Here is a 25,619-nt window from a genome sequence, read left to right as displayed (position 1 = left end):
CAAGGAGCTGTTCTAGATCTAATAATCATTTAGTATGACTTTATGTGTAGGGACTAGTTCATGTTTATGACTAGTGTACTCTGTTATAATCTGACTCTAATAATCAGATTAGCAGTGATGTCTGTGAAGACTCTACCCTTACTCATTGTTAATCTGGGAGGAGAAATGCTGTATATTCTGGACCAGAGACTCCGGGAAAATAAATTACAGAAAGGTATTTGAAATGGTAGTCGGTGGTAGTTTGTTCCCTATAGGCTAATCCTAGTAGTCACCTCCAATCCCTTCTTTAGGATTATTGATAGCTTTCAGTCTTCATTTTCATTTATACCAACCGCCCTATCCCATTAGTGTCACAATGGGTCCAGTTCCATTGGATCCAGTTCGGATTAACTGGGCGCAAGGCATGAACTCACCCTAAACTGGGCACCAATCTGTCACAGGGCTTTGATTGTTAGTATTGATTAGAACTGCGTACAAACGTTCTAGAAGGTCCTGGGTTCGATCCCCAGGTGGTCTAGGTCCTTTCTGTGTGTAGTTTGCATGTTCTCCCCGTGTCTGTGTGGGTTTCCTCCAAGAGCTCTGGTTTCCTCCCACAGTCCAAAAACATGCAGCCAGGTTAATTGGAGTCACGGAATTGCCCTATAGGTGAATGGGTGTGTATGTGTGTGTCTGCCCTGCGATGGACTGGCGCCCCGTCCAGGGTGTTACTGTGTGCATTGCGCCCATAGGGATAGGCTCCAGCACCCCAAATACAGTGTATATACACCGATCAGCCATAACATTAAAACCACCTCCTTGTTTCTACACTTACTGTCCATTTTATCAGCTCCACTTAGCATATAGAAGCACTTTGTAGTTCTACAATTACTGACTGTAGTCCATCTGTTTCTCTGCATGCTTTGTTAGCCCCCTTTCATGCTGTTTTTCAATGGTCAGGACCCCCACAGGACCACCACAGAGCAGGTATTATTTGGATGGTGGGTCATTCTCAGCACTGCAGTGACACTGACATGGTGGTGGTGTGTTAGTGTGTGTTGTGCTGGTATGAGTGGATCAGACACGGCAGCGCTGCTGGAGTTTTTAAATACCATGTCCACCACCATCATGTCAGTGTCACTGCAGTGCTGAGAATGATCCACCACCCAAATAATACCTGCTCTGTGGGGGTCCTGACCATTAAAGAACAGGTTAAAAGCAGGCTAAAAAAGTATGCAGAGAAACAGATGGACTACAGTCAGTAATTGTAGAACTACAAAGTGCTTCTATATGGTAAGCTGATAAAATGTACAGTGAGTGTAGAAACAAGAATGTGGTTTTAATGTTATGGCTGATTGGTGTATATACTGTATATATATTATATTATTTTTACAATATCATAAGCTGTCTGGGTTTCTAGAGGGCCTTTACGGTTCCCCTCTGACATTTGCAGAGAAATGCTTTAAAATAGTATGCTGCAGGAATTGTGTTCCCTTTAAAATAAGATAAAACACAACACAGTAAAGATGAATTAAAATGCTCGCTTAGGTGGTGCAGCACTAACTACCCACTACAGCTGAGATCCAGGGATCCGGGGTTCCAATCTCAGCTGTGCTATCAGCCGGTTGGCCATCTGCACAGATATGATTGGCTAATATCCAAGGAGGTGCAGCTGAAACAGTCTAGCCATTAGTAGGTGCACTTGTCAGTGCACTCTCAGTGCTGGTCCCAGGCCCAGATACAATAAGGAATCAGGAAGGGCATTCAACGTAAAAATGTGCCAAATCAGGTATACAGACCAGAATGATCCACTGTGGCGACCCCTATTCATGTAGGAGTAGAAATAGATTTTAAAAAGCTGCAAAAAAAAGTTCACTTATGCATTTATTTTTTAAATGATCAATCCTTGTTGTCATATGTGCCAAATTCCTGATTTTTAAAATGGATTTATTCTGTGTACACTCTTTGCAGGTTGGTCTGAAGATGACAGGAAAAGAGGTATACTGGTTTATCTTGCCCCTTCACCTTTCAGCCACCCCTGCTTACACTGAGTAGTTTAGTACCCCTGTGTTAACAATACCATGTAATTACAGTAGTAAAATCATTCTGCTTTTAATCCAGTGTTGCACATTTTCTTCACATGTATGGTGACAATGATACACTGTATGGCCAAAAGTATTTGGACACCTGACCACGAGCTTGTTGGACAAATGGTAGTAAAACAGAGTGACCTCTGTGTAATATTTTCAACTAGAACAGCTGCTCTTCTGAGAGGATTTCTCACAAAGACTTTGAAGTATGTCTGTGAGAATTTGTGCCCGTTTGGATGGCTGGGCACTGATGTTGGTCAAGAATACCTCAGTTGATGTTCCAGTTCATTCCAAAGCTGTTGAGTGGGACTCAGGTCAGGACTCTGTGCAGAACACTGGAGTTTCTTCTAACCGAGTCTTTGTAGAGTTTGCTTTGTGTACAGGAACATGTTCATGATGGAATAGGAAAGGGTCTTCCCTAAACAATTGAAGCAAAGTTGGTTCCCAAACAAGTACAGAAAAGTAGACGTGTAACAGTTGTAAACATGCCCCATCTCAACTTTTTATATCTTGTTAATGGATCAGAGTAATCATCCCCTTTCTTTTCCTTTCACTTCATTTTCACGTTTCACCACTGCTTCATCCTGGTCAGGGTCACGGTGGGTCCGGTTTCCCCAGAATCACTGGGCACATTGCAGTAACACACCCCTGGCAGGACACCAATTAATTGTGTAGCCTCTGCCACCCCCTCTCAGACACAGCCAATCATGTCTGTATGTAGATGCCCGACTGACCGATAACCTCCCACGTGCCAATAATGCAAAAGTTGGATTGGCTAGACTTCATTTCCCCTTGGTGTGAGTAAGTAAATGCGTGAGGTTATTACAAATAAATATGCTAAAATGTTTTTCTCTTACATCTGTACAGTTCTAAAAGATATAGTCAGGATGATGTTCAGTAAGGCGTTTATGGACGAGCTGATGGAGCCACAGGACCTGTACTCACATCGAGCTGTGAGATGTGTACTCACCCGCCTGGCTCACACCTCCATCATGAGACTCGACTCCGCCAGCATGGACCGGGTAAGAAGCCCACAGAGGGTGCCGAAGCTGGTTTTACTACAAATGTAATGTAGTATTTATTTGCAGACATACAAAAGTTTACATACACTTGTCATTAGGATTTTTGCAATTGTTCTTTCTCTACATTTGAGGCATTAAGCAGATGCTTTTAACTTACAGATAAGACTGAATAACCCTTTTTTATTGTTTTTTAAAAGGGACAGTGGTAGCTCAGCGGTTAAGGTACTGGACTAGTAATCATGAGGTTGCCGGTTCAAGCCCCATCATCGCCTCGTTGCCACTGTTGGGCCCCTGAGCAAGGCCCTTAACCCTCGATTGCTTAGACTGTATACTGTCACAATACTGTAAGTCACTTAGGATAAAAGTGTCTGCTAAATGTCGAAAATGTAAATGAATACAGTTCTAGGAATTGAGGGTCTTGTTTAGGGGTCCAACAGTGGCAACTTGGCAGCGTTGAGGCTTGAACTGGTCACCTTATTTTACTAGTCCAGTTCCTTGAACACTGAGCTACCACTGCCCTGTACCTTTTTTTGTAATGGAACAATTGGAACACATACTTTTAATATTCGTAGAAATAATTGCTAAATTTTACAAACCACATTTCTGAGACATTCAATAAAAAGAAAAATATGGGCCCACTCAGGTGGTGCAGCGGTAAAACACGCTAGCACACCAGAGCTGACATTTCGAAATTGTCAGTTCGAAACTCGGCTCTGCAATCTGGCTGGGCTGGGAGGCTACATGAACAACGATTGGCTTGTTGTTCATACAGGGTAAGCCGGAGCTGGGACCTCATAACTGATGCAATTGCGACCCTGCTGGCTGATTGATGGCGCCTGCACAGAGCTAAAGAATAATGCTTATCAGGGTGTGGCTCACCGTACACAGTGCTGATTGGTATATATGAAAACTCATGCGGGTGAAAAATGCAGTCTGTACTGAGCACGTCGGAGGGGAGGTGTGTCAGTCTCGCTCACCTCAATCAGCAGTAGGGATCAGCATCAGTAGAGAGAAAGCTTAATGCAATCAGGAATATGTGATTTGTTTCTTTCCTTGAATCTTTATTTACTTGAAATAAAAAGTAAAGAATAAAAGATTTTCAATGTTTTCACCATCCAGCTTCTTTGTATTTTGTAAATATAAACTAATTTAGAACTTGATGCCTGCAGCACACTCAACAAAAGTTGGGACCGAAGCAGGTTTACCACTGTTCCATCACCTTCACAGTTAATCCCAACATTGGGATTGCCGATGCACCCCTATACCATGACAGATGTTGGCTTTTGTGCCTTTTGCTAATTAAAATTCTGGATGGTCCTTTCCACTGTTTTTTGGTCCATTTAAGATGAGCATGGTTCCAAAAAACGGCAAAGAATTTATGTATGTCTTTCTCTTTGTATACTATCGTTTCAGGTTGCATATCTTGATGCGGCGGTGGAATGTGTTAAGTGACAACGGTTTTAGAAAAAGTACTCCCCCAGCCCATGTGGCTATGTTTATCACAGTATCACAATGAATTCTCACCCAATTTAACATACAATAAACGTTTTTCAGTGATTTATATTTTGTGCAATGGGGTGGGTCACACCTTGCCACTGGAACACCAGGTTTAAACCTGCACCTGCAGTTGAAAATGAATGTAATAAGCCACAAACAAAAATGGGTAAAGGAAAAATAAATGCAAACACTTATAAAGGGTGAAATGGCTGAGTTTACAGGGGGAAAAGAGTGTCGGCATCTTCGCTGACTGAAAACCAAAGCAGATCAAGCTTGGCATCACAGTTCTAATAGGAAGCAGGTTGCCAACAGAGAGGTAGGCAAATCTGTAAGGAAGTCTTAGCTCTCTCTGCCTGCCGGCTGAGGCTGAGCGGCCACATGAACAATGATTGGCCTGTTGTTCAGATAGGGGTGGGATTTAAGGCGGATAGGGACTCTCTCTCTCATAACTAATACAATTGATGCTGGCTGATTGATGGCGCCTGCACAGAGATGGGAAAAGAGTGCTCTCAGGTTGTCTCTGTCCGTACACAGTGCTAATCCGCATTGCACTCATCAAAGTGTAGGTGACAAGATGCATATGCCTGCTGCCCATGTGTCGGAGGGGGCATGTGTTAGCTTTGTTCTCCTCAAGCATGACGCAATCGGGCAATTGGATGCGCTAAAAAGGGAGAAAAAGGGAGAAAATGCTCAACTCAACAGGGTGCATGTGACCATTAGTTACCCGAGTCATGTTTTTAGCCGCTTTAGATTTTGACATCTCGGACATTTTGACTAAGCGATTGCTGTAGGATTGCTAGGACACCTCATAGTGCAGATTAACCAGTAAACGTGAGAAACTTGAATGCTACACGAATGAAAAACGTTAAATCACTAAACACAAAACTTAAAGATTAAATTTTACAGTGTGAAATAGGACCTTAGTAATAAGTAATAGGACATGTATAGTAGTTCATGATTTGTGTTTTTTGTTAAAACTGGCTCATAAATGTTGCGACTTATTGAAACATGTAATTCCTGTTTGCAGCTGTACGACTTGATGACAATGGCGTTTAAGTATCAGATCTTTCAATGCCCACGGCCAAGAGACTTACTGCTTATCTCCTTAAACCACATAGACGGGGTCCGGGATCTTGTTAAAGATAATCCATGCCTTGTTCACCAGATCGACGAGGCACAGCGTGTAATCATTGAGGTACAAATATATTTGGACACCCAGCAGCACCATTGTAACTCATTATGAAGTCTATAACGTTCATGACTTTGCCGTATGTTTCTCTTGTCTCTGGGTTTTCAGATGTACACGCCGTTATCAGACGGTGAGTTCCAGCTCATACGCCAAACGCTCCTCGCTTTTTTTCAGGACCTGCATATCAGGGTGAGATTTTGGATTACACACACTGTAAAAATGGTTGACATTAAACATTATTACAATGGTTTTGTAATATCCTGGTCATGGTCACGGGGTCCGATTTCACAAGGAAACACTGGGTGCAAGGCGGAAATACCCTGGACAGTGTGCAACTATAAGTCTGTGTAGCGGCCCGGTCGGCCGATAGCACCACTGAGATTTGAACCCTGATCTTAGTGGTGGTGGTCTAGTGTAATAGACTGCTGTGCCACTCAAGCGCCTAAATTATTTCTTGATAACTAAAATATTTTATACAACATTATCCTTAACATATAGATGTTATATTATGATACTGGGTTGAATGATTACTGAACATACACTATACACTATACACCAATCAGGCATAACACTATGACCACCTTTCTAATTTTACGTTGGTCCACCTTTTGCTGCCAAAACAGCCCTGCAACTGTGATGCACTGTGCATTCTAACACCTTTCTATCAGAACCAGCATTAACTTCTTCAGCAATCTGAGCTACAGTAGCTCGTCTGTTGGATCGACCTTGGCTACCCATGACCCTGTCTCCGGTTTACCACTGTTCCTTCCTTGGACCACTTTTGATAGATACTGACCACTGCAGACCGGTAACACCCCACAAGAGCTACAGTTTTGGAGGTGCTCTGACCCAGTCATCTAGCCATCACAATTTAGCGCTTGTCAAACTCGCTCAAATCCTCACACTCGCCCATTTTTCCTGCTTCTAACATCAACTTTGAGGATAAAATGTTCACTTGCTACCTAATATATCCCACCCACTAACAGTTGCCATGATGAAGAGATAATCAGTGTTATTCACGTCACCTGTCAGTGGTCATAATGTTATGCTTTGTCGGTGCACATTACATACACTACATAGCCAAAAGTATGTAGACAGCTAAAAAAATTACCTTACTGGAAATTTCATTCCATTACGCCCCTTTCCTTCTCCTTTTGCGGCTGCAGTAGTCTCCAGTCATCTGTAGACTTGCCTTAACATTATTGAATGTGTCTGTGGGAATTTGCTCAAAAGAGTATTGAGCATTAGAGTGGTCAGACACTGATGGTGTACAAAAAGTCTCCTTGATCGACATTGAGGTTGACCATGAGGTTGAAATCAGAGCTCTGTAAGGGGCACTGGAGGTTCACATCAAACTTGCAAAAGCACATCTTTATGGGACAGTCAGGTGGAAACAGGAAAGGGACATCCCTAAAGGGTTGGAGGCATAAAATGTGTTTTATATAACTGACCCGTGGCTCTAAGACATCAGGAACGGTGCCGGCATACTTTTGGTAATATAGTGAACACATGTAGCACTTTAACCCTCTGTCATTTAATAGTGGACGCTTTTATCAAGTCTGACTGCATGCAGTCTAGGCAACTGAGGGTCAAGGGCCTTGCTCAGGGGCCCAACAGTGGCACTTTGGTGAGATTGAACCACCAATATTCTGATCACTAGTCCATTACTTTAACACTGAAAGCATCATACAGTAATCCAGTGCCTCGATGGATGGTTTAGGTAAAGAGCAGCCACACGTTTTCCTTCTGGCAGTTCTGATACATTTGCAGATTTATTGGGTTCTTCCAGGTTTCACTTTTCCTGACAACGAAAGTCCAGAACCCAAATGGACGTTTTGTATTGCCAACATCTGGACCAGTACCTCTGGGCACCTCCGTCCCCGCATTAATCAGGTAATCTGTAAGATTAAATCCTTATTTCCTTATTACTGTAGTCACAAATACTGTGTGGGCTGCTGTGATCTTAAATTAAGATGATTGATGTTTATTGATATTCTAAGCTCTAAAAATTGAATCCTGGTGAATGTGTTCTGGTAATTAGCTGCTGGTAACTCAGGTGCAAACCAAATTCTACAGTAAAGAACTTTAATAAAAGATAATTAACACTTAAAATAATTAAATTATACTGCATTTGACAAAAGATTAGGGGGCTCCATATTAGGGCTCATGGTTTTGGCCCAAGGCCCCACAAGCTCACGGTCAGTTGTCAACATACTTTTGGCCACATATTGTCCATCCATCAGAATGTAGCATGTGTTGGATTGGATTATTTTTCATTGCTCAGGGGTCCACATTTAGTGTGTCTTACACCAAGGTGTTAAGGTGGCTAATATTAGTCAGTTAGTTTAGGGGGTGAAGGAGACTCCATAATTATACCCACAGATTTAAAATGGATTGTCCAACAAAGTTAGTCATTAGTTGCCATAACAGTGAGGCTATAAAGTACATATTAGTTTTAAAACAGCATAAAATATGCAAACTATAGGTGACAAAAAACCTATAGTTTCAGATTGTATTTGGAGCACATGCTGGAGGAGCTCATGGTCACGTGGCAACATACTTTTGGCCACATAGTGTCCATCCAAAAACAGTAGAATTAGTTGGAAAACTAATTCTGCAGTTGCTCAGGGGTCCACATTTATTGTGTCTTACACCAAGGTGTTGATTTTGGTGCATTAGTCTTATCCCTGCCATTAATAAATTTTAATTTTTGTGAGACTTGCTAGTATTAGTCAGTCAGGTTTTTGTTTTTTTGTTTTGAGAAAGCAAAGGGGACTCTGTAATTATACCCACAGATTTTGAAATGGAATGTCCAACAATGTTAGTCATTAGTCGGCAACACCTTGGTGTAAGACACACTAAATGTGGACCCCTAAGCAATGAAAAATAATCCAGTCTAATAAATCAAATTTCCCAACATTTTCTACATTTTGATGGATGGACACTGCTAGCCTATATAGTACATATTAGTTTTACAACAGCAAATTATAGGTGACAAATGACCTAGAGTTTAAAATTTTATCTGGAGCACCAGTTGAAGGATTGTTAGATAATTTTTTCATTGCTCAGGGGTCCACATTTAGTGTATCTTACACCAAGGTTATTTTGGCGCTTTAGTCTTTAATACAAAGTTTTATTTTTTAGTTGCAGCCCTGCCATGAATACATTTAAAATTATTGTTGGACTGGCTAATTATGTGAGTCAGTTTCTTTATTTTATTTTATTTATTTTTTTTTTTTTTTGGGAGGGGGGGGGGGGGACTAATTATACCCACAGATTTGAAATGGATTGTCCAACAAAGTTAGTCATTAGCCGCCATAACAGTGAGCCTATAAAGTACATATTAGTTTTAAAACAGCATAAAATATGCAAACTATAGGTATATAGACAAGTGACCTAACGTTTCACATTTTCTCTGGAGCACCAGCTGGAGGAGCTCATGGTCAGGTGTCAACATAGTTTTGGCTACACCTATAATCTGCATATTTTAACTAATATGTACTAATATGTAGAATATGTCAGGAAATTTGATTTATTACACTGGATTTTAGACAATTTTTCATTGCTTAGGGGTCCACTTGTGGTGTGTCAACTATTGACTAACATTGTTGGACATTTTATTGTAAAAACTGTGGGTATAATTGAGTCTCCTTTGCTTTATTCCAAAAAAATTTTGGTCACATAGTGTCCATACATCAAAATGTAGAATATGTAGGGGAAATATGTAGGGATTTATTAGACTGGATTGTTTTTTCATTGCTCAGGGGTCCACATTTAATGTGTCTTACACCAAGGTGTTTATTTTGGTGTATTAGTTTTTAATACAAAAGCGCTTTTTTTATTAAATTGCTGCATTCTATTTATACCCACAGTTTTTAAATTGGAATGTCCAAAATGTTAGTCTTTAGTCAGCATAACTGCGAGCCTATAAAGTACATATTACTTTTAATAATGCGTCTTACACCAGGGTGTTTATTTTGAAGCCCTACCATAAATATATTTAAAAAATGTTAGCAAGTATTAGTCAGTTAGTTTATTTATTTATTTATTTTTTGGAGAAAGCGAAGGGGACTCCATAATTATGCCCATGGTTTTTAAATGGAAGTCATTAGTCAGCATAATTGTGAGCCTATAGAGTACAATATGTAGGGAATATGTAGGGATTTATTGGACTAAATTCATTTTTATTGCTCAGGTGTCCACATTTAGTGTGTCTTACACCAAGGTGTTGATTTTGGTGCATTAGTCTTTAATACAAAAGGTTTTTTTAAAGGTGCAGCCTTGCCATGAATACAATTTTTGGCTTTTATTAGTCAGTTCAAAGGTGACAAATGACCTAGAGTTTCAAATTGTATCAGCTGGAGGAGCTCATGGTCAGGTGTCAACATACTCTTGGTCACATAGTGTCCATCCATCAGAATGTAGAATATGTTGAGAAATTAGATTTATTAGACTGGATTATTTTTTCATTGCTCAGGGGTCCACATTTAGTGTGTCTTACACCAAGATGTTTATTTTGACGCTGTACTCTTTAATACAAACGTTGCAGCTGTACATATTAGTTTTAAAACAGCATAAAATGTGCAATTTATAGGTGACAAATTATTGGTGACCTAAAGTTGTAATTTTTATCTGGAACACCTGCTGGAGTTGCTTTAGATTCAACCACTGGTACTGAAACCACAGTTTGAGAAACCCTGATTTAGGTTATGCCATTTTAGGGGGACAGTTAAAAATAGGGTATAAAATGTACACTTTCTTTTAATGTATAATAATTTTAATAAAGCATTATGGATTCATCTTACTGAACGGTTCCCTCTTTGACCTCTGTAGGTATTTTAACAGCCGAGGCAGAGAAATCAGGAGGGGTGAGTTTACTAGTGGAGGCTTTTACACCAGTTCTGTGATGAAGGCTTCGTTTGACATGACAGGAGTCAGAGCAACACATCTGGGCACCAACATGTAAATAACAAACTGGGTCATTCGGCTTTATATTTCTGTCTTTTCTTTTTTTTTTCTTTAATGAGTCGATTATCGTCTTTATATTGTTTGTGTAAATCCATTTGCAGGTACAACGTTTTCTTACCTGAGGACACACGCACCTCAGAAACCACCAAGAACGCCTTAAAAAGCAAACAGGTAAAACCACAATGGTGGATATACTAACTTTTAAAATGCCACCCATGGACAAAAATCTAAGGGTGCCAATGGCAGCTACAACACAAAAATACTGCCACTCTTTTCCAGCTTGGGCCCCCAAAAACAAAAACAGAAGAACGTCGGCATAAGAGCCAGCAGGAGAAGCCAGACAGATAGTCAGGTTCAACAGTCAGTAAGAAGGAAGCAAACCCATGCGGACATATGGAGAACATGCAAACTCCACACAGAAAGGTCCCTGGCTGCCCAGTCAACGAATCAAACCCAGGACCTTCTTGCTGTGAGATGACAGCGCTACCCACTGTGCTACTGTGCTGACACAGCAACAAAGGAGATGGCCATAATGGATGAACTCTAAACTAAAACACAGGCACCTCTGGCTGCTAACCAGGCTCCTTGAACAGAGTTTGAAGACCCTACCCACTTATTAGTCCAATCTTTTCCCACCCAGCAGACTTGATGGCCAAATTTTGTCTGTTGCAGGCACTGCCAATTGTGCCCGCTAGATGGCGCCCAGCCGCCCGTTAGCAGAGCTGAGATTCGAACAAGGGAGTTCAGAATCTCAGTGCTGGTGTGCTAGTGGAATATATCACTGTGCCACCTGGGCGCCAACAGAATTTTTGCTGTATTTCAGTCATTCTTGTGTTAAATCATTAAACTTCTGAATGCTGTGTGTTGGTGGGCAGGTTAGTGAGGATCCCAACCCTCTGGCGAAAGAGGAGCTGAACCTTCTGGCAAAGCTAATGGGAGGGATGGAGATGTGGAACTGTGACAGTGATGATGTGGGCTTTAAAATGAACCTGTTTCCCACAGACCTGGAGCAACAAGAGGAGTAAGTACACTTAAACCTGAACTAACACCTGAGCTAGGTGTGAAGTGTGTGGTGAAGCCCTCCTCTTGCAACAATAAATACACACAGATACAGGGACCAAAATACTAATAAAAGACAAAAACATTCACAGCCCGCAATGGAGAAAGTGAATAGAAGAGGGCACAGCGGTAAAATACGCTAGCACACCAGAGCTGAGTTTTCGAATACATCGTATCGAATCTCAGCTCTGCCATCCGGCTGGGCTGGGTGGCTACATGAACAACGATTGGCTGTTGTTCATAGGGTTGGGGCAAGCCGGATCATGGGTCCTCATAACTGGTGCAATTACGACCCCTGCTGGCTGATTGATGGCGCCTGCACAGGGCTGAGGAATAATGCTGATCAGGGTGTGGCTCTCCGTGCACAGTGCTGATCGGTATATATGAACTCGGCTTGTGTGGGTGAAAAATGCAGTCTGTACTGAGCACGTGTCAGTTGAGAAGCTCCTCAGTCAGCGGTGGAGGGTTGAATCAGTGGAGGACGCAATCAGGGTAATTGGACACGACTAGATTAGGGGAGAAAATTGGGGGGAAAAGGTAGGAAAAATAGAACATTTAAAAAAGTGGATAAAAGAGGGACAGTGCAGAACTGAAAACTGGTCGTCACAGTATGACAGGCTGCTCCAGTCCCCTGGTACAACCCAGTTAAAAAAAAAGAGGAAAGACAAGCAGATCGGAATCACCACATCATCGACTGGTGCAGCCCACGTCAGGCATGGTTGTGTAAAGTTGGGACCAATGTAGAAAAACCTCGAGCTCTCAAGTTTGAATCTCATTTCAAGTCAATTGGCTGTGTGCCTGTAGGAGGAGGGCCAATGGTTGAAACAGGTTCCTCATAACTGGGACAATTACGACGTCTGCTGACTGGTTGAGGCATCTACACAAGGGGCGGCTGATCACGTATTTGATGTGCTTGGTGGATGTTCAACTGTCTGAGTGCTAGAACCGCAAAGAAAGTACACTATATAGGCAAAAGTATTTGGACACATGAGTCCCATTTCAAAACCAAAAGGTATTAAAACAGAGTTATCTCTGTGATCTTTTAAGCTAGAACCACAGCCGCTCTTTTGAGAAGGCTTCTCACAAGACTTTGAAGTATGTCTGTGGGAATTTGTGCCCATTCAGTCAAAAGATGACAGCATTGATATGGCAGGCGGCCCGGTGGCTAAGTGGGTAGCACTGTCGCCTCACAGCAAGAAGGTCCTGGGTTCGATCCCCAGGTGGGGCGGTCCGGGTCCTTTGTGTGTAGTTTGCATGTTCTCCCTGTGTCTGCGTGGGTTTCCTCCAGGTGCTCCGGTTTCCTCCCACAGTCCAAAGACGTGCAAGTGAGGTGAATTGGAGACACTGAATTGTCCATGACTGTGTTTGATATAACTCCAAATCAAACAAACAAACAAACATTTATATGGCTGGGCACTGATGTTGTTCAAGAAAGCCTTGGTTGATGTCCAGTTGGTCCAGTTCATTTCAAAACTGTTCAGTGGGATTGAGGTCAGGCCTCTGTGCTGGACACTGGAGTTTGTTTAAACTTTTCGAGCTTTTCTGGGTCTTTGTGCTGAAACAGGAAAGGGCCTTCCCCAAACTTCTCTAAATATGTTTCCCTAAAAATATAGTGTATGTCTCCTGAGTCCAGTGACAATATGCTTTACACTCCAGCCATAATTTGGCATGGTAACCTTAGGTTTGTGTGCAGCTTACTGACCAGGTAAACCCAATCCGAGTCGCTCCGGACAGACCTCCAGAGGCAGTTTTAAACTCATTAGCTGATTAAAAACGCTAAATGACGTTAAAAACACATCTGACTGTTAAAACTTGTCTCTACAGTGGAATCTCAGCAGCAGCAGCAGCAGCAGCAGACGGGTCATTCAGTGTCATAAGCATTCAGGCTGCAAAGGTAAGCGTTTGCACCCGGCAGTCTTTAAATTTGCATATTTACCGTGTTCTTCTGTTCATGTCAGGCGGCTTTTAGCCTCCAGCTAAAAGTAATTTATCACCTGTCACTGAACGCAAGCTCCCAAATTCCTTACAGAAAATCACCAAGTCATGTTATAATAGTGTTTACCAAACCCCGGTCCTGAAGATCCGATTCTCTTTGAAATCTTTGAGTTTCTACACATGAACACGTCTCTGCTGTAGGTTAACTCGTCATGACTGAATATTTACTGAACAATAGTTCATACTGACCTTTATTTAGCACAGGACTCAAAGGTCACATACATTCAACAGTGGTTCCCAGTGGTTCAAAAATGTTTATTTGAACTGGTGTCTTGAAACTCTCATGAATTGTGGCATCATACATTTTTCAAGAATCCAATTTCACTTATTTATTATGCTGATTATATGAATTGTAATAAACAACATTGTGCTCAAACAAGTTCAGGTTTGCTGTGGAGGAACCCCAGTGACTCTTAACACCATTAAACACTATTGGGAGGAATTGGATTGTTGATTTGTGACATCCATTTTTCCATGATTTACATTTACATTTACATTTTTGGCATTTAGCAGACGCTCTTATCCAGAGTGACTTACAGAAGTGCTTCCATAGTAAACATTACCTTACTCTAGTTTAAGTAAATAACAGTCCAAGAACACAAATGGCTTTTTGGCTTTGTAGGTGAGCATCAGTGTTTTAAACTGAATGCGTGCAGCTACAGGCAGCCAGTGAAGAGAACGCAGCAGTGGGGTGATGTGGCAGCGTTAAGGTTGGTTAAAAACCAGGCGAGCAGCTGCATTTTAAATGAGCTGCAAGGGTTTAATAGTGGACAGGAGGGAGTTGCAGTAGTCCAACCATGAGATTACAAGTACCAGAATCTGAGTGGCTTCCATGAAGAGAAATGGACGAATCTTCCTGATGTTGTAGAGGAGGAACCGGCACGATCTCGTCATGTTGGCTACACACAGAGAGAAGGTCACCTGGTTATTCAGGACGACACCAAGGCTTCTTACATTATCAGACAGTCTGATTTGGGAGTCATCAAGAGAGATGACTAGGTCCTGGGTTGGAGATCGATCTCCAGGAATAAGTAACAGCTCTGTCTTGCTGGGATTGAGTTTTAGATGATGAGCTGACATCCATTGTGAGATATCTCGCAGACATGCTGAGATGCGAGCTGAAACATGTGTGTCTGAAGGAGGAAATGACAGAATGAGCTGAGTATCATCTGCACAGGCGTGGTAAGAGAAGCCATGGGAGGCTATGACCTTACGCAGAGAGCGGGTGTAGATAGAGAAAAGAAGTGGGCCAAGTACAGAGCCCCGAGGAACACCGGTTGAGAGAGTGCATGGGGGGGATATACTGTAGATCTGGCTGTGTTAATGCTAATACGTAGATAAACATGAATAAGCTAATGGTCAGGTGTCTACATACTTTTGGCAGCGTTATGTGTCATGTTTTGTTCTTTAATTAAAAATGATCAGTGTGAGCAATATATTAACAGTTATTTGTCTATACACAGAGATCTGGTTTGAATTGTTGGATCCATGTTTGTTCTATTAGATAGGTGCTTCCTAATGCCTAGTTTACACTACACGATTTTCGCTCGCCGACTGGTCGGCGCTAGATTTGCCGGCTCGGAGGCAACTCTGTGTTTGCTCGGCGATCAAAACTCGGCTCTCAATCGCTATGTGTGAACTACTCAACAACTCGATCCGAGTGGCTCGCCGAGCACTCGTCGACTGAAGAGAGATATCTAGCATATATCTAGCATCTAGTAAATATCTGGATATCGGTCAGGCGACTGGCAGGGAGAAGTTGTAAAATGTGGAACAGGGGCATAATATAGTTTATATCAGAATACATCAGGACACACACGTTTTACAGTATTTCTGACCTTATCGTTCTCGATAAAACAACACCCACGCTGCATTGCAACAAATATTTATTAACCTCCAACTCACTATAGAACAATTTATGCTGTTTGTGTTGCCAAATCCACTCAGATTCATTTATTTTCTCTTTGATTTTACGCTGCACATCAGCGCACAAACTTTGATCACTCGCTACTAGTTGATGTGCAATGACGTGGTATCATCAAACCCCTCGTCACTTCTTCGTGACAAAACGTAGTTTGGGAAACCAGAGAAGCTCGCCTGTGATTCCAGTTGGTGATGGATCGTGTAGTGTGAAACCCCCTATCGCCGATCAGTCGTGTAGTGTGAAAACCACACAGACTGAAAAGACTCCCGAGTGCAAGAGATCCAGTCGTGTAGTGTGAACTGTACAGAGATCTGACGACTTGGAAAGTCGTGTAGTGTGAACTTGGCATAAAGCTCAGATCTGCTGTGACATTGTGTCTTTATACAGGATCGTGAGGTGGACACAGAGCTGACTCGTATAGCAGCTGAGTTTACATCTCAGGAGGAGGCGGAGAGACCCAGCGACAAGGGAAACGACCTGCTGGCCATGATGGATGAACTCTAAACCAAAACACAGCAGAAAGAAAAAACACACACATCCAGATGTCTTACGTTTTGCAGTAAATATTCAGGAAAACAAATATTAAAAGGGTGCATACAGAAGAGACATAAATGATAAAGTTCCTGCTTAAGACTAATGCCACGGTGAATGAATTAAAGTATGTGCACAGGGGAGCTCAGGTTTGAATCTTAGCAGAACCACTGACCTGGCCGAGCAATCAAAACACAACTGGCTGTGTTTGAAGGAGGGAAGGTCAGACAGGGTCTTTTTGTATTGCCTGTGCGATATGGGACTGGTCCGAGCACCTGCATGTGGTGGCTCTGTGTGGGAATCCAACACTGGCAGGTGACAAAAAGCGGCCACAGATTGAAAACATGTTGCAGGGGGTGTGGAATATTGGAATTGGAATATCCAACAAGCTCAGGTGTCCATATACTTTTGGCTTTATAGTGTATAGAAGAACATAATTTCTTTCATGCAACATTTTTAACAACTGTAAAAAAGCAGCTATAATTTATCATATTTATTTATATATTAATACATTTTGACCAAAACTTCATTCGGGTCAGGTGGGCCCGGGGCCATCCAGATACACAAGTGAGGGAAAATCCAAACACTTATTTACATCTAGGGTCAGTCTATAGTACCAAGTTTATCTACTGCATGAACATCCCCCATGTGACCCATTGTGATGTGCAGCACTCACATTGGAACACTGGACCCAAGGCGGAAATACAACTGCACAACATTACAGTGCATCAAACACTCACATATTCACTCACGTACACATTTACATGTAAAACATTTAGCAGACATTTACATTTTCGGCATTTAGCAGACGCTCTTATCCAGAGCGACTTACAGAAGTGCTTCCATAGTAAACATTACCTTACTCTAGTTTAAGTAAATAACAGTCCAAGAACACAAAACTGCTGATACCTGTTAGAACAAAGTGGGTTTTTTTCCCAAGAAATGAATAAGAGTGTTAGTAGGTAAGTACATGTCAGCCTAAGTGCTTAGTAAAGAGATGATGAAGGATTTTATTCATCTTTTGAAGACAGCAAGAGACTCAGATGTTCGAACAGACAGAGGAAGTTCATTCCACCACTTGGGTGCTGGTACAGAGAAGAGCCTTGATGTTGATGCTTGTCTTCCTCGAGTCCTGAGTGGAGGATCAAGGTGAGCGAGACTAGTGGCTCGGAGGTTGCGCGGTACAGAGCGGGGTTTGATTGGACCTCGGAGGTAGCTTGGGGTTGGTCCATTTTTGGCTTTGTAGGTGAGCATCAGTGTTTTAAACTGAATGCGTGCAGCTACAGGGAGCCAGTGAAGAGAACGCAGCAGTGGGTTGATGTGATGTGGCAGTGTTTAGGTTGGTTAAAAACCAGACGGGCAGCTGCATTTGAATGAGCTGCAAGGGTTTGATAGTGAACATGGGAGCACCTGCCCCGAGGGAGTTGCAGTAGTCCAGCAGTGAGATTACAAGTGACTGCACCTGATACCTAATGTTGTAGAGGAGGAACCGACACAATCTTGTCATGTTGGCTACATGAGGAGAGAAGGTCAGCTGGTTATCCAGGACGACACCAAGGTTTCTTACATTATCAGACGGTCTGATCTGAAAAAAGGGTAAAAGAAGTGTGACGTGTGGTCACCTGAAACAGGATTGTTTACTAGTATTTAAGTTTTTTTGTCTTCTCCATCCCACAAAGTCACTGTCCAGCCTCAATGCTCTATAAGACCAACACCAGCTGATGGCGCTAATGCACAAATAACAGATTTGGCAACCGCCATTAGAACAAAGAAGAAGACAGTGTTTGAAAAATGCTACTAGCTCGACGTCTAACACGGTAAAGAGTTTCACATCATTTAAATGTTTTTTTGTATAATATTATATTAAAGTCTATAAACAGTTGTAGTTTGATTCCAGATTTTCAAACTAATTGATTTAGTTAGAAAATGGATATAATGTGGTTAAATTCTTCTTGTAGAACTACAAACGGCTATTTTGTGGACATATAGTGCACTGAGTAGGGCGCATCGCCAATGTATTTAGTCCCCTAGGTAGGGACTGTTTATAGTGCGTAATGTGACGTTTAGGACGGAGCCACGGGCAAGTTGTTAAACCGCGTTTTACTGTCAACAACTAGAACAATAATTAATATAAAAACTTAACGATTACTATATTTTATTATTAAATTATAATAGTACAGTGCGCACTTTCAACAAAAGTTGAAAGTTTAAAAAAAAAAGATTATTTTTTAATACAGGCCAATTAATGATTCCTTATCACTAACGACTTTGTCCTGATCAGGGTCGCGGTGTGTCTGATGTCTTTCCGAAACCCATTGCAGGGCAACACTTACGCCTAGAGTCAATTTACTGCAGATAGTACTGCAGTTTACCCGTTTCGTGTTTTTGTGAGGTGTAAGGAAAACGAAGCAAAGCCGCATGGATGCGAGAGAACCTAACAAACTCCTCATAGTCAGCGACAGCACCCACTGTATCAGCTGTACCACCATGTTTCTCTTTAACAGGAAGTATAGTAGAAAATCGACTCAAATTAGTTCACTCACTTAATAGATCCTTATCTTATGGTGGGTTAGAGGGTTTTAGGCGACTGGATGGATGGATGGTTGGGTAGATGGATGGATGGAGGTGGATGGATGGATGGAGATAGATGGATAGGTAGGTGGAAAGTTGGGTGAATGGATGGGTAGATGGATGTTTAGGTAGGTGGAAAGTTGGGTGAATGTTTGTATGGATGGTTGGGTAGATGGATGGATGTATAGGTGGATGGATAGTGGGGTAGGTGGTTAGGTGGAAAGTTGAGTGAATGGTTGGATGGATGGATGGGTAGGTGGACGATTGTATGGATGGGTAGGTGGACGATTGGGTGGATGGATGGATGGATGAACGATTGGGTGGATGGATGGATGAATGCATAGGTGGATGGATAGTGGGATGGTTAGGTGGAAAGTTGGGTGAATGGTTGTATGGATGGATATATATATATTAGGGCTGTCAAACGATTAAAATTTTTAATCGCGATTAATCTCAGAATTTCATATAGTTAATCGCATAAAAAAAATCTGTGTAAATGTTCAAGAAAACAAGGATTTTTAAGTGAAATGTTACAATTAAAATGGTGAACACATTTTATGCTAAATGTACTGATGTTAAAAACTGCTGGGACAAGAGAAAACTGTAAGGGAGTTTTATTCACTCACATACTAGGCAGTAATACTATCCAGCAGAGACCCTCGACTTCGTATATATGTCAGATTGTAGGTTAGAATTTCTCCATCAGCAAACATTGTAGATCAGCGGTGCTTCAGGTGGGATAAGGCGTAATTATTGTAACAGACTTTTCTGTGGTTGTATCGTGACGATGGTTTGATGGACGTTTCTACACGAAGTGAGTGTGTTTTGACCCTTTGGGGCTTCCATAGTGCATGGAATAGCATGCTTGGCTAACGACTCTAGCTGTCCGCTATTCGGTACCGTAACAGAAAAAGTAATAAAAGTGTTCTGCCCCCGACAACTTGTGAATATACCGTGTATTTATTTCTTTATTAAGAAAGTGCATCACTACGACGCTCGGTTACGTTTGAGAAACGCCGTCTTAATGAGAGATGCCGTGCACGGTCAAGTCTCAACATGAACTACGGATGACTCGCAGAGCCAAATAGAATTTGCGTTAACGGCACTATTTTTTTTAATCGCGTTAAATTGAGATCGCGTTAATGCGTTATTATCGCGTTAACTTCGACAGCCCTAATATATATATATATATATAGGTGGATGGATAGTGGGATAGGTAGGTGGTTAGGTGGAAATTTGGGTGAATGGATGGGTAGTTGGACGATTGGGTGAATGGTTGTGTGGATAGATGGGTAGGTGGACGATTGGGTGAATGGTTGTGTGGATAGATGGGTAGGTGGACGATTGGGTGAATGGTTGTGTGGATAGATGGGTAGGTGGACGATTGGGTGAATGGTTGTGTGGATAGATGGGTAGGTGGACGATTGGGTGAATGGTTGTGTGGATAGATGGGTAGGTGGACGATTGGGTGAATGGTTGTGTGGATAGATGGGTAGGTGGACGATTGGGTGAATGGTTGTGTGGATAGATGGGTAGGTGGACGATTGGGTGAATGGTTGTGTGGATAGATGGGTAGGTGGACGATTGGGTGAATGGTTGTGTGGGTAGGTGGACGATTGGGTGAATGGTTGTGTGGATAGATGGGTAGGTGGACGATTGGGTGAATGGTTGTGTGGATAGATGGGTAGGTGGACGATTGGGTGAATGGTTGTGTGGATAGATGGGTAGGTGGACGATTGGGTGAATGGTTGTGTGGATAGATGGGTAGGTGGACGATTGGGTGAATGGTTGTGTGGATAGATGGGTAGGTGGACGATTGGGTGAATGGTTGTGTGGATAGATGGGTAGGTGGACGATTGGGTGAATGGTTGTGTGGATAGATGGATTGATGTTCCAGCAACTTCTAATTCTTGGAATTATCTGCTGGTTCTTGCTGGTTCTTAATCAAATTCCCAGAGATACACTTCAACATCTTTTGGAAAGCATAACCAGAGGACTGGGGCTTTTATAGCCACAAGTGGGGAGTGTCTGTATTAATATCCATGCTGTTAAATTAGAATATCCAACAGTCTCAGTTGTCAGAAGTACCGAACAATAAAAGGAACGGTGGCTTAGTGGGTAGCACTGTCGCCTCACAGCCAGAAGGTCCTGGGTTTGATTCCAAGGTGGAACAGTCGGGGTCCTTTCTGTGTGGATTTTGCATGTTCTCCCCTTGTCTGTGTGGGTTTCCTCCCACAGTACAAAAATATGCAAGTGAGGTGAATTGAGGTGAGATACAAAATTGTCCATGACTGTGTTTGTTATTAAACTTGAACTGATGAATCTTGTGCAACCAGTAACTATTTATCTTGTCATTAATGTAACCAAAGTGTGTAAAACATGATGTTAAAGTCCTAATAAATTCATAAATAATACACTATTTGGGCAACATTATTACTGGGACACCTGAGCGTGAGCTGAAATCTTATGCATTTATACAGTATAACATTCTCCCTCTTTTTATACATTTCTTCCTTGTTCAATATCATCCATGCTTTAGAGTCAGTAACTACTGTAATGCTTATATGGGTACACTATACAAGTATAATAATCTCACTCACTCACTGTCTTAACCGCTTATCCAACTAGGGTCACGGGGGGCTGCTGGAGCCTATCCCAGCTTTTCAATGGGTGCAAGGCACACAGTAACACCCTGGACGGGGCGCCAGTCCATCGCAGGGCAGACACACAGACACACACCCACACACACACTCATACACACACCCATTCACCTATAGGGCAATTCAGTGTCTCCAATTAACTTGAATGCATGTTTTTGGACTGTGGGAGGAAACCGGAGCTCCTGGAGGAAACCCACGCAGACACGGGGAGAACATGCAAACTCCACACAGAAAGGACCCAGACCGCCCCGCCTGGGGATCGAACCCAGGACCTTCTTGCTGTGAAGCGACAGTGCTACCCACTTAGCCACCGTGGCGCCCAAGTATAATAATCACTTCCTATTTTCCGTGCTGGGTCTCATGTGGTCTGTTACACCCACCACAGCTGTGATCTGGGTTTGAATCTCAGCTACCCGGCGTCTACACAGACTTGATTGGCTACATCTAAGGAACCTTGAGATGAAGTGGTGCCCTATTCAATGTACTTCTACCTTGCTCCATGTGCTTCCTGGTGGACCTGCTACCTGACCTGAATAAAGTGCTTGAACAGAATTAAAATGACATTTTCTCTGCTTCATTAACATGGTTTCCACTGATCGATTTGTTTTGTAGGTAATAAGCGATGGCGACTCAGTCGATCGCCGAGCGCACGATCTCTGAGAACTCCCTCGTACTGCTGCTGCAGGGCCTGCACGGTCTGGTGACCACGGTAGAGCTGCGGGACGAGAGCACGGCGAGAGGACGGGTCCTCAACGTAGACGCCTTCATGAACGTCCGTCTGGAGGACGTGCTGTACAGGGACAGGCGAGGAAGAGTCTCCCAGATGGCCGACTTCTTCATAACGGGACGCAACGTGCGCTACGTTCACATCCCGGATCACATGGACATCGCAGAAACGATCCAGAGTCAGCTGGAGAAAATCCAGCGCGTGCGCTTCTTCTCCGACAAACAGGGGAGGAAAGAGTTCAGCAAGAAGAAAACTGGAACGAATCAGTGATTTAGGACTTTAGTTTTGTTCTCTTTCTATTACTGCAGTGTTTATCGAACAGTGATTTTTTTTTTTTTCACTTGAAAGGTTTTGTGCTGATTAATTACATGTAATTACATGATGTACCATGATTTTTTATTTCTACAATAAAAATAAATGCTCTAAACAGGCTCAGTTAAAATTAACAGGGCAGTTGTAGTATAGTGGACTGTTTCTAGTGGTACTGCCTCACAGCAACAATCTCCTGGGTTTGATTCCCAGGAGTAGCGGTCCGGGTCCTTTTTGTGTGGAGTCTGCATGTTCTCCCCGTGTCTGTGTGGGTTTCCTCCGGGAGCTCCGGTTTCCTCCCACAGTACAAAGACGTGCAAGTGAGGTGAACTGGAGATACAAAATTGTCCATGACTGTGTTCGATATCGAACTTGAACTGATGAACCTCGTGTAACCAGTAACTACCGTTCCTGTCATGAATGTAACCGAAGGGTGTAAAACATGACTATATAAAAATAGTAGCATTTTGGTCGTACTGTGGTTTACAAGATGTAACGTAAAGCCTCCGCAAGGGGGTGTATGTGTACAAGATCATTTTGTGTTTATGTGCCTGTGAAAATTTCTTTATTTAATTATTAAGGGCGACTCGGTGGATAACACTGTCGCCTCACAGCAAGAACATCCTGGGTTCGATTCCCAATTGGAAAAGTCTGGGTCCTTTCTGTGTGGAGTTTGTATGTTCTCCCGGTGTCTGTGTGGGTTTCCTCCCATAGTACAGAGACATACAAGTGAGGTGAACTAGAGATACAAAATTCTTCATGACTGAGTTTGACATGAAACCTGAACTGATGAACCTTGTGTAACCAGTAACCACCTGTCCTGTCATGAATGTAATCAAAGTGTGTAAAACATGACAAAATAAAAAATAGTAGCATTTTGGTCGTACTGTGGTTTACAAGATGTAATGTAAAGCGTCCACGAGGGGGCTTATGTGTACAAGTTCCTTTTGTGTTTATGTGCCTAACAAAAATGATTATTATTTTCTCTGTGACCCATTATTTGGCTCGCTACACAGCAGTCATTGTAGTAAACAATAGTTTATGATGTACACAAAATAAGCATCTGCTTAAAAGCCACAAACACACTCGATCTAATTCCATTCTGTGCATCACAGCCCGACAGAGTGACAAAAACGATATAAAAAGGTTATTTGTTTCTAACATCTACATTCTGACATGCCATTTCCTGACCATACGGCTTTCAAGTGATTTTGCTAATGGAGGTTCTGTGGCTGATTCGATTGACCAACACTCACCACATAATGATGGTGTCAGATTCGGGATTCACACTCACTCACACTCGCCCAGAGTAAACAACACTATTCTGGGTAACGGGAACATCGCTCTTCAGCCCAGGATGCAGACTCGCACACAGCCTCGCCATCGTACAAAATTTAACATTTGCAGCAAATGACTTAATTACTAAAATAATTAAATAAAATAATTACTGAATACAACTTAAGCAATTGCAGGTTAGCTCAGAGGCCCTACAGTGGCAACTTGGTGGTGGTAGGGCTTAAACCAGAAGCCTTCTGATTACTAGTCCATTACCTGCTAGCTCTAATCAAGCACCCCAGTGTCACAGTACTACAGGTCTGCTGGAGTGGTGTAAATCACACCAGATGTGGACTATGGAGTTTGACAGCAGGTGGCGCTGCAGACCTACAGTACAGTAGGCTTGCTGAAGAAGGCTTCATGGACTAATATTCCGTTCAGTAAAGGCACATTCACATTTTCGCAATTTTGCTGCTTCTTATGTGAATGCGCCGGTACTAACGGAATACAGTATTCCAAGATCAAGCATCTGCACGACTAAGAAGCATAAGGAAACAATAAAGAAGTAAAGGTAAAGTGCAGCTTTTGTTGTATTTTTATATAGATTTTTAACCGTTTTATATGGACTAATTACACTAAAACAACGAGCAATGATTTTCATTAGTGGAGAGAACTTATGAGCAGTAATAATTAAGTTTAGTGTTTCTGTGTCGTTCTTTTAGTACATTAAACCACATTAAAATGTATTTTTTTATGATAATTTTAATCTTGGAAAAGGTCACTCACAATTTCTCAGAACCTTGAGCTATAACGCAGATTCGTCTCATATTCACACCTTGATGACGTTTTACTGCACCACTGAAAGTGGCTGTTTAAGGGTACAGATTTCTCCACGAAGGGCATCGAGTACCACTGTATATCAATATTTGCGATTTACCGCCCAGTCCTAGGTAAAACTGTCCACAGTCTAGTCAATTTTATATTAGCATGGGCTTGGCCGCTCAGGTGGAGCAGCGGTAAAAGACACGCGCTGCAACCAGAGCTGGATTTCAAAGGAGCGTCGTTTCGAATCCAGCTCTGCCTTCACGGTCGAGGCTGGGCGGCTATGGACAACGATTGGCCTGTTGTCCGGGTGGGGGGCAGGACTTGAGACCGTAGGGGATGCTCTCTCAGGAACGGGGCGGTTGCGCCCTCTGCTGGCTGGTTGGTGGCGCCTGTATGGAGACGGGAGGGGGTGTGGCGGAGTGTGTGATCCTCCGTGCACAGTACTCTGCCACGCTACACTCGTCAAGTGTGGGTGATAAGACGGTCGATTGGCTGTGCACGTTTCGGAGGAGGCGTGGAACGGCCTCGTCAGCCCCAATCAGGAGCAGGAATCCGCACTAATGAGAGGATGATAGATGGGACGAAATTGGACGTGCTAAATTTAAAGAAAAAAAATAAATAAAAATAATATTAGCATGGGCTTAGTGCAGGGCTCATCAAGACGGTGCCCGCGGGGACCACGTGAGTCACCCGCAGGACATATTCTAAAATAGCACTAGTGACTATAGAGCTCCGTCTAAAAACTGTATTTGTGATGCTGATCTTTTTTAATCAATAACACTTGCATTGATGTAGATTTGAAAATGACAATAGTGAATATACCATTTCAAAAACAAAAATGTTTGATGTTTATTTATTAGTATTTTAATGTCATGTTTTACACTTTGGTTACATTCATGACAGGAACGGTAGTTACTCATTACACAAGATTCATCAGTTCACAAGGTTATATCAAACACCGTCATGGACAATTTAGCGTCTCCAATTAACCTCACTTGCAC

At 42.4% G+C, this 25,619-nt stretch overlaps 2 protein-coding genes across 2 annotated transcripts; both read left to right on the top strand.

Moving 5' to 3' along the window:
- The first annotated feature begins 117 nt into the window (after window positions 1–117).
- Window positions 118–16,317, top strand: oscp1a (organic solute carrier partner 1a). Its single transcript, XM_063000030.1, has 11 exons — window positions 118–214; window positions 1,948–1,974; window positions 2,934–3,088; window positions 5,613–5,780; window positions 5,883–5,963; window positions 7,564–7,667; window positions 10,608–10,736; window positions 10,844–10,913; window positions 11,618–11,763; window positions 13,626–13,695; window positions 16,108–16,317. The coding sequence occupies exons 1-11, from the start codon at window positions 118–120 to the stop codon at window positions 16,222–16,224; spliced, it is 1,164 nt and encodes a 387-aa protein (XP_062856100.1). The 3' UTR covers window positions 16,225–16,317.
- Window positions 16,318–17,995: 1,678 nt separating this feature from the next.
- lsm10 (LSM10, U7 small nuclear RNA associated) lies at window positions 17,996–23,396 on the top strand. The gene is made up of 2 exons (XM_063000019.1): window positions 17,996–18,068; window positions 22,095–23,396. The coding sequence occupies exon 2, from the start codon at window positions 22,105–22,107 to the stop codon at window positions 22,477–22,479; it is 375 nt and encodes a 124-aa protein (XP_062856089.1). The 5' UTR covers window positions 17,996–18,068; window positions 22,095–22,104; the 3' UTR covers window positions 22,480–23,396.
- Window positions 23,397–25,619: the final 2,223 nt, after the last annotated feature.

This window comes from Trichomycterus rosablanca, chromosome 1 (assembly GCF_030014385.1).
Source record: "Trichomycterus rosablanca isolate fTriRos1 chromosome 1, fTriRos1.hap1, whole genome shotgun sequence".
Classification (NCBI taxonomy): domain Eukaryota; kingdom Metazoa; phylum Chordata; class Actinopteri; order Siluriformes; family Trichomycteridae; genus Trichomycterus; species Trichomycterus rosablanca.
The sequence above is the reverse complement of the archived record's forward strand: the minus strand, read 5'-3'. Positions and strand labels throughout refer to the sequence as shown.

Bases quoted from the DNA above. Each gene is read 5' to 3' on its own strand.
- oscp1a (XM_063000030.1), top strand. From the start codon at position 118: ATGTCTGTGAAGACTCTACCCTTACTCATTGTTAATCTGGGAGGAGAA. The intron at 10,737-10,843 runs GTAAATAACAAA...ATCCATTTGCAG, and splicing joins ACACATCTGGGCACCAACAT to GTACAACGTTTTCTTACCTG. The intron at 10,914-11,617 runs GTAAAACCACAA...GTTGGTGGGCAG, and splicing joins ACGCCTTAAAAAGCAAACAG to GTTAGTGAGGATCCCAACCC.
- lsm10 (XM_063000019.1), top strand. From the start codon at position 22,105: ATGGCGACTCAGTCGATCGCCGAGCGCACGATCTCTGAGAACTCCCTC.